This window comes from Pelobates fuscus, chromosome 1 (genome assembly GCF_036172605.1).
Source record: "Pelobates fuscus isolate aPelFus1 chromosome 1, aPelFus1.pri, whole genome shotgun sequence".
NCBI classification, from domain to species: Eukaryota; Metazoa; Chordata; class Amphibia; order Anura; family Pelobatidae; genus Pelobates; species Pelobates fuscus.
In genome coordinates this window covers 400,441,045-400,455,621 of record NC_086317.1, presented here as the reverse complement: position 1 = coordinate 400,455,621, position 14,577 = coordinate 400,441,045, and the positions used below count along the sequence as shown (strand labels likewise).

Sequence of the window (14,577 nt, the reverse complement as noted above, 5' to 3'; positions counted from 1 at the left end):
CTATTCATATGTTCTTTATATAAAACTACTAATTACTTTTAAATCTAAAAAAAATTATTATAATAATAATAATAATAAAAAAGTTTAAACATGTTGCATTTGTTTAACCATTTATATCCATTGTGAAATTTGCGTTCAGATTCCACTGTTTCTTCGATCATAATTGAAGAGTAACACTCTTATTTGGTTAATTGTATTTGCTTTGGAGAAAGTGTGACCTTCTCCTTTGTACAATATGCAATAAACAGAGGGTGTGTCTGGGCATTCATCGGTGAAAAGCAGGTTTCAAGCCGGCTCTCAGAACAAACAAGGACAATAGGCTAAGGTTTGCAGACAGGCTGAAAAGAGTCTAAAGATGCATCTCACAGATTCCGAGGGAGCATGTGCATTGGTCTGTTACTTGGATGTAACACCCATCCTTCAATGTACAGAATCACAGGTTTGCTTCATTGGTTGCAACACACACTGACTGCAGCTCCTCCTATTTCTATACCATGAAGCTCAAGTCTGGCTAGTTTTTTATAACGAGCTTGTGTGGCATATTATTCTGCGATTACAGCACTTCCTAGCCCCCTCCTCTCCAAACACTTCGTATGAGATGCAAAATTCAAGTGCTCGGATAAAGCTGCAGTCACAGCACTGGAGAGGAGAGAGAAGAATTGCAGGCTGTGTCATTGGGAGCTGATATTTGTAACGAGTCTGTCTCCAATCGCTATGTAACCTGATATTCTCATCTGCTGCATCTAATTCAAGACAGTGCTGTACCGAGAGGAGACTACAAGAACACGGCTCTTCCAAGATACATTGCAGAATACTATGCTTGCACCTTCCCACCTACATCTTCACCTGGAAAATGATCCTTAAATGCAGTCAGGTTTTTAGTAGAAGAAGCGTCAGTGCCATATGCAGCACTGAATCGGTGCAGTGATGCTATTTCACAATGAAGTCTCACCTCTGATTGCTTGCTGTCCCTTTCTGTTGTTCTGCATTATTTGCAGATAGCTGTTGACTGACATTTGTGGGTTTGATTTTTTTCTCTCTGTGGATCGGATATATGCTTCATGGACACCTGTGTGAGGAGGGAGCAGCTTGAATAATGATTGATATGAAGAGCTGATTGCAGACTAGCAGTGTGTTTGGTTAAGTGCACTATACACACCGGATTATCTGTGCAGTCTGCTCACCCAGGGCCCCCATGAGCAGAGGAGCCACCCTCCAGCGCAGGACCACCTACCACATCTCATTGACCCTGGTCAAACTTGAGGCTGTGGGAGAAGAAAAGAAGGGAGAAAACACTGAGGTACACAGGAGACATGACACCCCCTCACTTGGCAGCACCCCAGGGCTGGTCCACTGTCTTTCACTGGATAGGGAGTTCCCAGATGTTTGGGCATGGGGAGGGCTCTCTTCTGGTACCGGGGTGAAGGATACCTCTGGAATCTCTGGAGCCAGCACATTGGTAGACAAAGGCAATGCAGGAGCTGGTGAAGGGATAACGCTGGGTTCTCAGTTGATTGAGGGGCTTAGCAATGTACCTCCACCAGTATCCACCAAGAAAGACCAGACAGGAACAGGGGTACCTGTTCCACAACACAAGGAAACTGATAAATTCAATAATGTAGTTCCAGGAGAGAAAGATACAGATGTATCAGTTATTTCAGACCTTACACCAGTTACGACAGACACTGGGATATCCAGCACAGGACCAGTGGTACAAGCAGAAAGCTCTACAGGAATATCAAGCAACATTTCCCATGCAACATCAGTTAGCGATACTAAGACATCCAGCACTACAGCTCCAGTATCAGGATTAAAGGACTCTAGAATATCCAGCACTACAACTCCAGCAGCAGGAGTAAATGATTCCAGGACATCTAGTACTGCTGCTCCACTACCATCAGTAAAAGACTCTAGGCTATTGAGTTCTACAGCCCCAGGACAAAGAATAAAGGACTTCAGAGCACACAGCACCGCAGGCCCAGTACCAGGATTAAAGGACATTAGATCATCCAGCTTTGCAGGTACTGTATCAGGAGGCAAGGAATTAAGAACACCTACCACCTTTGGAATAAAGGAATATAGGACAGCCAGAACTGGAGCCCCACCACCACCTGTAAGAGATAGTAGGACATCCATCACTTCAGTCCCAAAACCAGGAGTAAAGGGCACCGGAACTTCTGTCACACCAACCCCAGCACTTGAATTAAAGGACACAGCAACAATCAACATTGCAACTGTTGTACATGGACTAAGGGAGACAGTGACACCAAGCTCTATAGCTCGGGTATCTGGAGTGAGAAACAATGTAACATCCACCAGTGTAACCCCAGTATCAGGTGTGAGGGAAGCTCCCAGCATTTCAACTCAGAGATCTGATGTGACATCAAGAATTGCAGTTTTGGATGGAGTAACTACTAGCACGACAGCCCAGGTATCTGAATCAAATGATTTAACTAACATTTCTGCCCCTGTAAATGGATTGGAGGACAAAGAGAAATCCTGTACTCCATCTGCAGCAGTAGTAAAGGATACTTCCAGCACTGTAACCGCTGAAGTCAGAACAGAGGCCACTGCAAATTCAAATACTGCAGTCCAGGCACAAGGATTAAAAGACTCCAGAACACCAAGCACCGGAACATTTGTATCTATGGGTCAAAGAGACTTTCCATTTGGTGGAGCTAGGGTGATTCGTGGATCCCTCATCAGGAGACCAGCCCTTGATTCAGACATCTCAAGAGATTCAGTCAGTGGCCTTGCAGTTCCAGTGCATGGGGCCCGAATTACAAAAAGTATCAGCACAGATGTACCAATCTCTGAAGCCAAGGTGGTCCTGCAAAGTTTCAAGGCTGTGAAGATGCCAACTCAATCCTCTGAAACAACATCACAAGCTGCAGGGGCTCCAGCTCTACCTGATAAACCCTGCAAGACCACAGATTCTACAGAGAAACCATGCGCTGCTCTTTCCAGTGCACCTCGAATAACTGCTCCTCCCATCAGTGCAGCACGGACTGCCGCAGCTCTTTTCAATGCATCTCGCTCTGGAGGAGCCCCTGTGACGGCTGCAAAACCTAGCGAGGCTAAAATCATTGCTGCGCGAAGTGCAGCTAGAGGAGTAAGAGCTGCTTCTGCAGGAGTGTCAGCTAATGACCCAACTGGAAATAAAGTGAACAGCACGGTGTTAGTGAGCGAAAGGGCACACACTGTGGATACTGGTACATATCCTGGGGCAAAAACCAATGTCACTGGACACAAAACACCAACTCTTGGGACTACGCACAGCACAGGTATAAAAACATCAAGTCTTGCTTCCAGACCTGTAAGTTCTTCAGGTGAGAATATTCCAACCATTCCAACCAGGATTAAAACATCAGTCACAGCCAAAGTACCAGTTTCTGGCATTGGCACATATCCTGGTGCTAAAGCCCCAGTTGGAGGAACTATTAAATCTACAGAGAGTAAAGCAATAGTGGATAGCATAGGAGAAGTCTCATTTACAGAGAAAAAGCAAAGTGCAATACTAGGTCCTCTAGTGCAATCTCCTGTCTTCTCCCCTGCACTATCACTGCCCCTTCCTCCTGGAGCCTTGGCTTGTCTGCCAGGGGAGGATGAAGATCTCACCCCAGACAGCGAGGAAGCTGCTAAAAGCAAGAGGCAGGAGAGACTCTTCCAACGACAAGATGCAATGTGGATCAGCACCAGTGTCACATCAGACTATTTTCTCAACTCTCCAGGTCGCAGTCCACGCCATGATACCAGCCCTACTTTCTTCTCTGGGCCCCGCTATTCCTTTAGTTCACCTGCAAGTCCACTGCTCCCCGCTCCTGGTACTCCATACCGGGAAGCTCCTGTATTTGTATCCCTCACGGTAAGCCCAGACCGTGCTGGGACAGAGCCCAAGGCTAAAGCATTGAGTATCTCTGGTTTCATAGGCCAGCCGGCTGCCCCAGAATTTGTGAAACCACCTCCTGTGCTCCTCACTCCATGCAAAGAAAAAGGCAACAAGCTCTTAAAACTGAGCAAGGCCTCCAAGAGTCAAGTGGAGAAATCCTCAGAGCAACAAGAGCGAAATCTCAGCCAGAAGAGTGGCTCAAACCGTCTGTCATGGCCTGAAAATGAAGGAGGCAAAAGCCGCTCTAAATCATCCACAAAGAGTAGTCCCAGGGCAGAGACACCTAAATCCTCAGGGGGAGGCAAGAACCTTCTATCCCCATCCACCTGTGACCCCAAGGCCTTCAGGAAAGGCAAAAGCAAAACTGTGGACAACAGTGATCTGGATCCACAATTAGAAGATGTCAAGAAGGGTCGCGAGGGAACTTCCCCTTCTGGAGATAAAGCAAGGGCTTCCGCAGCCAGGGACAGAAAAATGCTGAAGTTCATTAGTGGGATCTTCGCTAAGAACACAGCCTCAGTGTCCACTACTGTGCCTCCCAGTGGACTGAGTCCAGGGGATGAGAGAGACGCAGCACACAGTAAGTGACTTTTTCTCTTAGTCATCTGTTTCTGATAACACTTGGAAATTCCTATTACATTACAGCTCTAACGAATATCCTGCTACTTTTATTGGTAAAATAAAAATGAGGTATCTTCTCTAACAGGTCCAGGAAGATTTTACACGGCAAATAAAGAAAAAAAAAGAATATATAATATATTTCTCCTATATATGTGAATTATTCAACACAGGTGGTGGAGAAATTTGAATGAGATATTTTTAAAAATCACCCACGGGGAAATATATGTAGCACAAAGATTCTTCTCGAAGCCAATAATGTTTTCATATTAGTCTTTCTATTAACCAATCAACAGGTCACATTGTACACTCCACAGTTGTCTTTACATATCTTTAAGATCAAGATCAGGATCTTTACAAATCTGAATTTAACTATGACATACAACATAGATCACAATCAATAGTTTTCTGATTGGTTAATGTGCATTCAATCAACATTTCTGTTGGCATGTTATGCTCGTAAACACCCCTTTTTTGTGTGGGACAACATTCTTATCTAAATATTACAATAATAATTTCAGGTTCCATCCGTTCAAGTATCACAGATGACATAATTCATGGGTATCAATTTTTTTAAATGTACTTTAATTTTAGCATTGTTGATCTGCATGCTGTTTTCCTCAGAACAAAAAAGCTGTCTGCTGACATCATCAGAAGTGGTAGCCTGATCCAATCACAGTGCTTCCCCATAGGATTGGCTGAGACTGACAAGGAGGCAGATGAGTGGCAGAGCCAGCATGATTCAAACACAGCCCTGGCCAATCAGCATCTCCTCATAGAGATGCATTGAATCAATGAATCTCTATGAGGAAAGTTCGGTGTCTGCATGCAGAGGGTGGAGACACTGAATGTTTGGATGCATTTTAGGCAGCCATGACCCAGGAAAGATCTCTAACAGCCATCTAAGGAGTGGCCAGTGAAGTTATCACTAGGCTGTAATGTAAACACTGCATTTTCTCTGAAAAGACAGTGTTTACAGCAAACAGCCTGAAGGTAATGATTCTACTCACCAGAACAAATTCAATAAGTTGTAGTTGTTCTGGTGACTATAGTGTATCTTTAAAATATTCATAAACAGTTTCATAGCTTAAAGTAGGATTGCCCCAGAAGACTTCTGGCACCATTACCACATGAGTAAGCTGTAGTGGTTACGATGCTTGCGTTTAGAGTTGTTTCTGATATTATCTCAGTACCATTTTGTTTGTAGCTTATTGCAATGGTTATAGCCCTAAATAGATGTTGGGGGTGCAGTCCCTTTTTTGTACCTTTCAGTTACACTCCACTCAAAGCTGACTTGGCATGATATGATGAGGAATTTTATTTCCTTGTTATCTGTCTAAATGTCACTTCCATTTTTGGCACCATCCAATCAAGTTTTTCTCCCCTACGCCTTTTCCTTTTTTAAAGGGTGAACACTTTCATATATGGGTACATAAGAATATCTCCTTCAATACAAAAATCAAATATACATTTTTATTCTTTAATTTTTCACTGCAGTGCAATGTATTAGGAGATTTCGTCCATGAAGTCCCACTTACACTCCAGAAATGTCTGTTACGGTTCTCTTCTGTCCCTTTAAATCACTTTTATAGGTTGGAAATGACACTCAGTCTTCTTCCTCCACACATCACGTTGGCAAACCCCATTCAAAGGAACCCAGAGGCAGTGTGGTACACAAGCACTGTCATATGGGCAGAAATACCTGAATTTTGTTTGTGCAGTGCAAGTGTGTCTATTATTGTGTTTACTCTGCACTTATTGAGGTAATTTATGTGGTATTTTCTACAGTGGGACACCAGGAATGAAACTTGTGATGGTGGGATTGTTAGTTGGTTTGACATCAAGGCCTTTCTAATTGCCCACAAGCAGGGAATTTGCCATTAAGGCCCTTACAATTACCCAAAAGTAATTTGAAATTTTTCTAGCACCTACCATATGGGATAAAATGGTATATTTGCTTCTATGGTAATATGTCAAACCCTGTAGGATAGTACACCAGATATTATGATAGATAATAAATATGAATAAAGGAAATGTAAATTTTAAAAAATTAAACGTAAATTTAAAAAAAAGAAAACTAAATCGATGACATTGATGCTTTCAAATTACGTAAAGTTGCATAATATTACTTTTTAGTGTGCCAGAGAAATGCCATCTTCTTCCAGTATATTTGGGGATGCCTAGCACTAAGGGCCACATCCAGTGTGGATATCTGATGTGTAATAGACAGAATTGGTCCTGTTAATTGTTGTCATTTCACCAGGAAATTACAAATTTCCATCAAGAATAACCGAGCCTGACACATATCTAGCGTTCCAGCATGGCCATTCTGATCTCCAATTTGCAATTCCCTAGTGAATTTGCAAAATGTAAATGTTAATAAATAGCCCTGTGAGTGTATTTTGGTAGAATTCCAAAATAATGCCATTCTGGGTTGACTTATAAACCATAAAATGAGGGCACTGTAAATTATACAGGTGTCCTTAAACAGGGAATGAAGGGCAAAAAATAAGTAATTATGAAGAGTAAGATCTGGGAATTAACCAGCTGGAAAGGTAGCACGGATTCTGACTAGTATACGTGTTTCATTTGGCAGGTACATAGGGTTCTGTCGAATACATCTATATATGTATATTACCGTAATATAGATGAATTATAATAAGAGATTATATTTTGCTTAGGTTTTTATGCAGCCACTTCTCTGTGTGCCCTTGGTAACACATAAAAAGGCAGTCATTAAAAAAAAAAAAAAAAAAAAAAATAGACGACAACAAAATAAAACACAACCAACAACATCCTATAGCAAAGGGGTTGGGATTATATAATTTTGGGATTATTAGGATGTTTGAATTTTAGTCCCATTAACATTTTAGCTGGATTGTAATCCATGTCCCATTGCACTTCATGTTGCACTTGTTAAAGTAATGCATTTATACTGTGAAATGTTCTTTGTTTTTCCCTTTTTCTACATGTGCATTTTGAGAATTATGGTTTTTACTAACTCTCTCTCTCTGCTGTGTTGTTAAATATTACTTCAGAATAATAAAAATATATATATATAAAATAGAAAAAATTGAGAGCACTCAATGGATTTGTAAATAAATGCTATATTAGAAAAAACGCATACAAATCAACGTTTCGACCGTCAACGTTGATTTGTATGCGTTTTTTCTAATATAGCATTCATTTACAAATCCATTGAGTGCTCTCAATTCTTTCTATTTTGTATATTTTGCACGGAGAGGCACCTGGTTCCTACTTATTTGACTTGTTTTGGGATGAGTGCCAGAAACTATTGTGTTTATATATATATATATATATATATATATATATAGTGACATCACTACTGCTGTTAGTTCTTGCAGGGTCAAGTAATTTGAGTTTTTTTTTATGCAGTCTGTACGAAAAATGCTTGGGCTTCTCCAGACATGTTGGGTACTACTGATAACTAGCTGTGTTTTCTATTACCGTTGCTTATTTTTTCTATGTCTCATAATCTAAAAGTATCTTTGATTGGCTATTAGACATGAAAAGTCACTTGTGATTGGCCCCTTGCAATTTAGCTCCTAGCAACCATGCATTTCATTATACATAGGAAAAATACCTTCACTGTGTGTGTGTGAACGAGTGTGAACCTAGATATTTGCTTAGTAAATAGTGTGTTAATGCTCAGATACATGTTCAGGAACTCTTAACTGTATGCACCCGTGACCATTAAATTGCCTAAAATTATATTGCTCTAAAAATATTCCTAAAGCCATACAGTATGAATAATGATATCAATCTCATCTGGTCCATATAGACATTTAGAATTACCAGCATCTTGGGATCTTGCAAAAGGCAACAGAAACCAAACCAAATCATTTTGCCAAAAAACCTGGATTGGCATTTCCTACAAGCCATGTTGGAGTCTAATTAACCACTCGTTACTAATAACATATTTTTATGTATAGTTTAAAGTGTTACTGAGGCTGCCACTAATGAGAATATTCAGCACTTCCATCATCCACCATAGGGACCGTGCCACCCTTGCATGCATCCTCGATTTTGGATGTGGCCAGTGCTTTATGAAGGAAAGAATGTCTTTGATAATAGCCCATTATTTATTCCTCTAGTCATGTCTTTCACAGTTCACAGCAGTCAGCTGAGCGCTGTGTAGCTTGGTGCTTATGTCTTGTGTGCTCCTTGCTGTGAAGAGATGCAATTGAAGGATTAAAGAGTGTGTCACTTTTATTATTTTATTGGGTTTATTCTTTGTAACATCGCTGGAGTTACAGGAAATTTAAAATGCAGACGTTTTCCACAATGACTGCATGAAATGTAGCACTAACGTTAACCCATTGAATTTTGACGTGCATGGAGATTTATTCCTATCTGGCATGGAAATAGTTAATACCTGCTATAGCTGTCATCTGTGTATTAGGTAAAGGGAGATCAAGACATGTTTTTTTGACCCTTAGGGCGTCTTTTCAAATTATGTGATAACAGTAACTCTTATATATATGGCTAGGTTTTCTTTTGTTTGTGGTTTTATCGTAGTTTGTTCATGAACAATAATCTAGTGTTTGTATTGACCGATGCAGTTTGATTCTGTGTTTGTTTTGAGATACAAGGAAATCACATAAACAAACCTTTGTCATAATGCTAGTGTATGATCTGTTCCCTGGACCAATTGTATTGCTGTCCAATGGACTAAAATACAAGCTTATGGTTTTAAAGATTTTATGGTCCACATTTCACCTACAGGACAACTCCTTCCGCATCTTGATGATTAAGCCCCCCAAAAGGACCACATTTCCACTTTGCATCCATCATAATCTGGTTCCCAATATATTTTTGCCTATTTTTTTAGCTGTTTTATTTATTTATTTATTTTTCGGAACTCAAGTGAGCCTTGCTTTTGTTAAATGACTGAGTCAATCCACTTTGGTACAGAAGCATTTTACAAAAGTTAGATATGACGGAATAGACTGCCATTCATGCTTCTTCAACAACTAATCAAGTTATGCTAGTGATTAATTATTATCTCGGTTTAATATTTTTTTATGAGGGCCCCACAAATACAGAGACGTTACAGGCATGTATAAAATCTCTCAAATAATAGCTGTTTATTTTTTTATTTTTATTTTTAAATACCTGACCTTTTAACTCTCAACACTTGCAGCCAATAATTTTAATAAAAATGTTAATAAAAATACATATAAAAACGTGTCAATTAAAAATAATAATAAATAAAGGGAGATAGAGAGTTTAGATTTTTATTAGCACTCCACAGCAACGATAACATGTTTAACCCCTTAAGGACGGAGGACGGTTCAGGACCGTCATCGGCATTTTTGCGTTGCCGACCGGTGACGGTCCTGAACCGTCCTAACCGTCCAATGTACTTACCCGATCGCCGTTGTTCCCCCGGCGGCGATCGGCGGTGCTCCCGGTGTGGGGAGACTGCCTGCAGCCCAGACAGTCTACTCATGGCGGTTTAGGACCCCTGTGGCCATGTGATCGCCCAACAGGGCGACCACATGGTCACAATAGCTGTCCTAGTCTCTGCCTGCAGGGGGACTGTCTGTGCTGACAGGCAGTCTCCCTGCTGCTGTAAAATAAAAAAATTTTTTAAAGTGAAAGTTAATAAAAAAAAAAATATTATTATATATGTGTATATATATGATATATAGACATATATTATACCTATATAATATATGTCTATATATCATATATATATATATATATATATATATAATGTCATGCTAAGTGTATTTTTATATTAATATGTACATATATTAATATAAAAATACACTTATAATTAATTTACACACGTATATATATAATATATATATAATAACTATATACATTGTATATATATATATTATTATAAAATACGAATAATAAATAATTTAAATTAAATAAAAAAAATTAAAAATAATAATAAAAATTAAAAAAAAATTATATATCTATACGAAATTTTATTCTAACTGTATTTTGATATTAATATATATATATTTATATCAAAATACACTTAGAATGAAATTGTATATATATCTATGTATATATAAATAAATAAATAAAAAGAATGCGAACTATTCATATGTCCATATACAAAATTACATAAATAATTATATAAATATACACGCAGACTTCAAATATATAAATGCATACATATTTAAATTCTACGTGCGTATTTATGTAATATTTTTACATAATTAAGTTATTTTATTGATTGCAATTTAAGGGACCTGCCTGCCAACCCAGGCCGAAAGTCCAGAGAATTGAATTTGCTATCACTGTATTTAACCCTGTAACGTTCTATGACACCCTAAAACCTGTACATGGGGGGTACTGTTTTACTCGGGAGACTTCGCTGAACACAAATATTAGTGATTCAAAACAGTAAAACATATCACAGCGATGATATTGTCAGTGAAAGTGACTTTTTTTGCATTTTTCACACACAAACAGCACTTTTACTGATGATATAATTGTTGTGATACATTTTCCAGTTTTGAAACACTAATATTTGTGTTCAGCAAAGTCTCCTGAGTAGAACAGGACCCCCCATGTACAGGTTTTATAGCGTTTTTGAAAGTTACAGGGTCAAATATATGGGTCAAACATTTTTACATTGAAAATGGCCAGGTTGGTTACGTTGCCTTTGAGAGCGTATGGTAGCCCAGGAATGAGAATTACCCCCATGATGGCATACCATTTGCAAAAGAAGACAACCCAAGGTATTGCAAATGGGGTATGTCCAGTCTTTTTTAGTAACCACTTAGTCACAAACACTGGCCAAAATTAGCGTTCAATTTAGTTTTTTACTTTTTTCACACACAAACAAATATGAACGCTAACTTTGGCCAGTGTTTGCGACTAAGTGGCTACTAAACAAGTCTGGACATACCCCATATTGAATACCCTGGGTTGTCTACTTTAAAAAAAACTATGTACATGTGGGGTGTTATTTAGCAATTTATGACAGATAATAGTGTTACAATGTCACTATTGATACATTTTAAAAATGTATGTTTTGAAACCGCAATATCCTACTTGTACTTATAGCCCTATAACATGCAAAAAAATAAGCTTTTGTAGATGAGTAAAAGATTTTTCACATAAAATTCAAAAAACGTGTATTTTTTTCAATTTTTCATCATATTTTTTCATTTTTTTTAAATTAAATTACATGAGATTATATAAATAATGGTATGTAAAGAAAGCCCCTTTGTCCTGAAAAAAACAATATATAATTTGTATGGGAACAGTAAATGAGAGAGCGGAAAATTACAGCTAAACACAAACACCACAAAAGTGTCAAAAAGATGCCTGGTCGCAAATGTACAACATCGCAAAAAAAGTCCGGTCCTTAAGGGGTTAAAGAGCTGCAAATAAAATGATGCGCTTTGCTTTCCACGTAAACATAAAGACATTTGATTGATTTGGATTCTCTTTTATACAGTTTTCTAAAAAGAAGTGAGAATATCGAGCTCATAGACTGCAAATTCTAAACGATGTCAGAACGGAAAATAAAAGATCTTTATGTTTCTGCAATAAGTTTGCTGTGTCTAAGACATTGCATTTAACATTTGTGAATTGCACAGAAATAAGTGTATTACACAAATCGTTTGAACTGCAAAATTAAAGAGGAACACAATGTTACCTTTGAGTTGTACGAAAAAAAATAAAGTTATTTTTAGTTTATTTTAGTTACATTTATATGCTTTGCTGGGCATAGCCTGGCAAATTATGCAACTTAGTTGATTTATGGCATTTCTCAGTCAGACACCTGAAGTCCAACAGAAAGTGATGTATTTACCTCACTGAATGCTTAAATAGATATTGAGGAGCAGACATTTGTTTTATATATACATTTATGCAAGATTGCAAGTGAAGAAATGACCTTTCACACTCTTGTCTTTTGAAATTTGGGGTTAATCATTTAACTGTTAAACACTAACCTGCAATTCACAAACAATGCAGTTTTTAGGATAAAATGGCTGAATTGTACATTTCTTTCAATCTAGGGAATATCAAGGAGGTGGGAAAGGGTTAAGCTGTTCCTTTTAGTACAGGTTACAAGATTGTGTACATAATGCATACTATAAGCACACTGCACAGCTTGTACATCTAGGATATTATGACTTTTTGATGAAAACCCTTAATCTGTGTCATGGAATAATTATCTACTCTTGCCTAAGGCTCTCGTGTACTACTGACTGTTTATGTCACTTGGAGTGCAAACAGGTTTTTCAGAACCATGAATCAAGCAAAATGTATGGTGTGCATTTATCCATGTATCCACAAATGAAAGTACTGCCTACAGTATCCCTTTTACTAGCATAGTTTTTACATTGAGTATATTTTTATGCAATCAATGCATCAACACCTATATCTTCATTTTACAAATAATTAGGATGGGATTTGTTTCTCTTCGATTTTGTTGTCTTTAATTAGATGTTGAAGAAACCTGAAATTAAGAGAAGTTACAATGATTTTCAAGTTTTTGGCCATAGCAGCTGAATTATGGAAAAATCCACTATCAATGTCAGCAACGTTATCAGATTGGTGATTTTTACCAAATGTAAAAAAAATAATAATGTATTTTGACTTCCTAACAGTTCATATTTTAGTGAACAGCCATGTTTGTTAGACATAGAGTGTTGGAAAGTTACATATATTTTTTTAAAACAAGTAAATAAATAAAAGAACAAACCAATCACTTTCTGATTAGCCATGTGTCTGAACTTGTAATATGTGATATCCAACACCCTATGTACCTTATGTTGTCTGCTCACTTTACTGTGAAGTAAGCAGTCCGTGACTGCCTGCATTTTCAATGAAATCACTAGCTGAAAAGTTTCTTTTGACACACAGACGCAAGGGTTGTCAAATTTATTAGTCCATAAAGGGCTGCTAAAATGTACACATTTGAGAGCAAATAAGGGACTGTTTCGTGGTAAATATCAATTACACTAGACACTGGACAAGCGTAACACAGGCAACCGAGAATGTCTAGTCTGCCTGACTGACAGATCTTAGAGGTGGGCTTAGAGGTGCAGGTAATCTAAGCAACTACCAGAGCTGACAATAGGCTCAGAATGTTCTATGCACCATCATGCTTGCACTAATGGAAAGTTGTGATAGTGCTCAGAGTGAACCTTTAATATAGTCTTTTACCAACTAGTGAGCTTTATGTATAGAAACATAGAATGTGACGGCAGATAAGAACCATTCGGCCCATCTAGTCTGACCAATTTTTTTCTAAATACTTTCATTAGTCCCTGGCCTTATCTTATGATTAGGATAGCCTTATGCATATCCCACGCATGCTTAAACTCCTTTACTGTGTTAACCTCTACCACTTTAGATAGAAACATAGACATTGTATGGCAAATATAAACCAGAGACAGAGAGGGCATATGGGGCCTGTCAGTGACCCACTTCACCCTCATGCACAGCAGAATGGATAAATGCCTCGCATAGTGTCTAATAGCGCAGGCCATACACAAAGTGTTTGTGATGTGCTACAGTACGGGCATAAATGTCTTGAAAGTTTTGCCTAATGAAGAGTAAGCACATTTAAATACACCATAGAACACCCTGTTGGATGATGCGATTAAAACCAACATTGTGACTGTCTCGTCAAATTCAGGACTGTTAAAAAGTGTGCAGAGGCTTGAACATATTTTGAAATAGTTTTTATACCCATCAACCTTAGGGATAAACCTTGTGATATTTTAGAGCTATAAAATTCTGTTCATTTTGGTCTAATGCTGGGGTGACATCTGCTGCTAAGTACACATAATTTTGATCACACAGTTCTTACTGTGTTTTGACAAATGCACCTTTCATTAAATTTGCTATTATATGACAAATATATTATCATTCCCAAACCTTTTGCCTAATGTAGGTATGACTTCAATTTATTTTTTCTGCTAGTCGAGTTTTCGAAATGTTCTGCTATTACCACGACATTCCTTCTGTAAAAGATATTCCTTATTTAAAAGCTAAACCTAATAATACAGTAATCAAAGGATTGTTTGATCATTTTGGAACGACTGAAAACTCCCAATGGCTAA

At 38.2% G+C, this 14,577-nt stretch overlaps 1 protein-coding gene across 3 annotated transcripts in view; it reads left to right on the top strand.

Annotated features, from left to right (window-relative positions):
* Nucleotides 1-14,577, top strand: part of AGAP2 (ArfGAP with GTPase domain, ankyrin repeat and PH domain 2) — a 294,442-nt gene that overhangs the window by 111,540 nt on the left and 168,325 nt on the right. For 2 of the 3 annotated variants that reach the window (XM_063427727.1, XM_063427718.1), the window contains exon 1: nucleotides 446-4,469. The exons of the other annotated variant lie outside the window; for it this stretch is intronic. In XM_063427727.1, coding sequence (XP_063283797.1) covers nucleotides 1,196-4,469 — 3,274 coding nt within the window. In that variant the 5' untranslated portion in view covers nucleotides 446-1,195. Of the gene's footprint in view, nucleotides 1-445; nucleotides 4,470-14,577 lie in introns of those variants that run through there. 3 annotated transcript variants of the gene reach the window in all.